Raw genomic sequence first — 2,089 nt, 5'->3', positions numbered from 1 at the left:
CTACCGGCATATCATACAAAACACTAACGACATATCCTACAAACACTAGCGACATATCATACAAAACACTAACGACATATCATACAAAACACTACCGGCATATCATACAAAACACTAGCGACATATCCTACAAAACACTAACGACATATCATACAAAACACTACCGGCATATCATACAAAACACTAGCGACATATCCTACAAAACACTAACGACATATCATACAAAACACTAGCGACATATCCTACAAAACACTACCGGCATATCACAAAAAGCATTATCAACATATCCTACAAAACACTGACGACATATCATAAAAAAGCTTAGTTTACCTGTTGTTCTTTTTCATACTCCAATTTGATACGTGACTCTATTACCCCTCTTGTTCCGGTGAACGTTCGGTCTAATGCTCGATCCCTCATTTGTCTGTGATAGTAACCTACTTTCACAGCACATAACAGAAACACCGAGTTTGCCACGATCTAAACAGACAGAGGACACGAAATATTATTATAGAGTTTATTCTCTACTGTAAATTGAAAATTTTTAAAAATTCAATACTTTAGCTGAGAGAGACGTTTTCCTTCTAAATATAAACTTGATTCTGGAGTGCTTATGTTTCTCTATTTTGTACAAATATCATGAGAAGGAATGATTAGAGAACTTGTACTAAAAGTAAGTCTAAAGATATTATACACCTCTGACTACAGATATTTCACGTGTAATTAGTTTACTGAATGTGCTTCAACCAGCTGTTTTCTCTCACATCTGAATCCCATCGTTCCTTATTGAATAACCGCGCCCTCTGTTGTTTTTTATTATTATTATTTTATTTTGTTTGTAAAGAGTAAGAAATAGACAAGTAAAAATCAGCACCGTGTAAACATTTCCCGAGAAATAATAAAAATATCCAAAAGATTTTTATCCAATTTTTTTTTACTAGAACATCTTTCGCAACTATTTTTTTTTTTTTTTTTGTAAAATAAAAAGAATCAATACTGAATTACTCAGAACGTTTCTGTCGGCAAGGTAAAAGAACATCAAAGCATTTGGTAACAGCAAAACTTGACACTGCTACGATGACCGTTTAATCGATTTTGTTAAAACCGGAATATTTCCAGTCAAAAACTCTTCTCGTTGTCAACACATTTACTTTATATAAACATTTAAAGATTCTAAACTAGAGTTATTATCTATAAATATAAGGCTACCTAAGTTCTAAAAATAAACGTAATGTTTACCGTTAGGCTTAATCTAACGTACGATAGAAAAAATAAGTACAAAACCACATTGATGTACACGTACGTTTCTAATCTTTAGGGTTAAACCTAATACGTTTTGGAGTGAATATTGTTTGAGGTACTGTATATTTCACGTTCATTGAACAAGCAGTCCTGTTATTTATACCGTATACGGAGTACCGATAATTTATTGTACGATATGTCGTTAGTGTTTTGTAGGATATGTCGCTAGTGACGTAACTAGTGATCTATAACTACAACAGGTAAACTAAGTTGCGTGACTAGTGATCTATAACTACGTCACTAGTGATCTATAACTACAACAGGTAAACTAAGCTCCTTAAATCATTGTTGTTTTAACACTGCTTTTTATTATCTTGTTTATAACTACGTAACTAGTGATCTTGTTTATAACTACGTATCTAGTGATCTATAACTACGTAACTAGTGATCTTGTTTATAACTACGTATCTAGTGATCTATAACTACATGACTAGTGATCTTGTTTATAACTACGTGACTAGTGATCTATAACTACGTGACTAATGATCTTGTTTATAGCTACATGACTAGTGATCTATAACTACATGACTAGTGATCTATAACTACGTGTCTAGTGATCGATAACTACGTGACTAGTGATCTATAACTACGTATCTAGTGATCTTGTTTATAACTACGTGACTAGTGATATTGTTTATAATTACGTGTCGAGTGATCAATAACTACGTGACTAGTGATCTTGTTTATAACTACGTGTCTAGTGATCTTGTTTATAATTACGTGACTAGTGATGTTGTTTATAATTACGTGACTAGTGATGTTGTTTATAATTACGTGACTAGTGATG

General features: G+C 32.6%; 1 protein-coding gene across 1 annotated transcript in view; it reads right to left on the bottom strand.

Moving 5' to 3' along the window:
* The window catches only part of LOC111089193 (adenylate cyclase type 2-like), a gene marked incomplete at its 3' end in the record, with an annotated part of 54,957 nt that overhangs the window by 9,300 nt on the left and 43,568 nt on the right, over positions 1-2,089 (bottom strand). The window contains exon 4 of the mRNA XM_022401225.1: positions 331-480. Within this exon, the coding sequence (XP_022256933.1) occupies positions 331-480 (150 nt within the window). The remainder of the gene's footprint in view (positions 1-330; positions 481-2,089) is intronic.

Source organism: Limulus polyphemus, unplaced genomic scaffold (assembly GCF_000517525.1).
Source record: "Limulus polyphemus unplaced genomic scaffold, Limulus_polyphemus-2.1.2 Scaffold5512, whole genome shotgun sequence".
Taxonomy (NCBI): Eukaryota; Metazoa; Arthropoda; class Merostomata; order Xiphosura; family Limulidae; genus Limulus; species Limulus polyphemus.
Note: the sequence above shows the minus strand (reverse complement) of the source record. Positions and strands in the feature narration are given on the sequence as shown.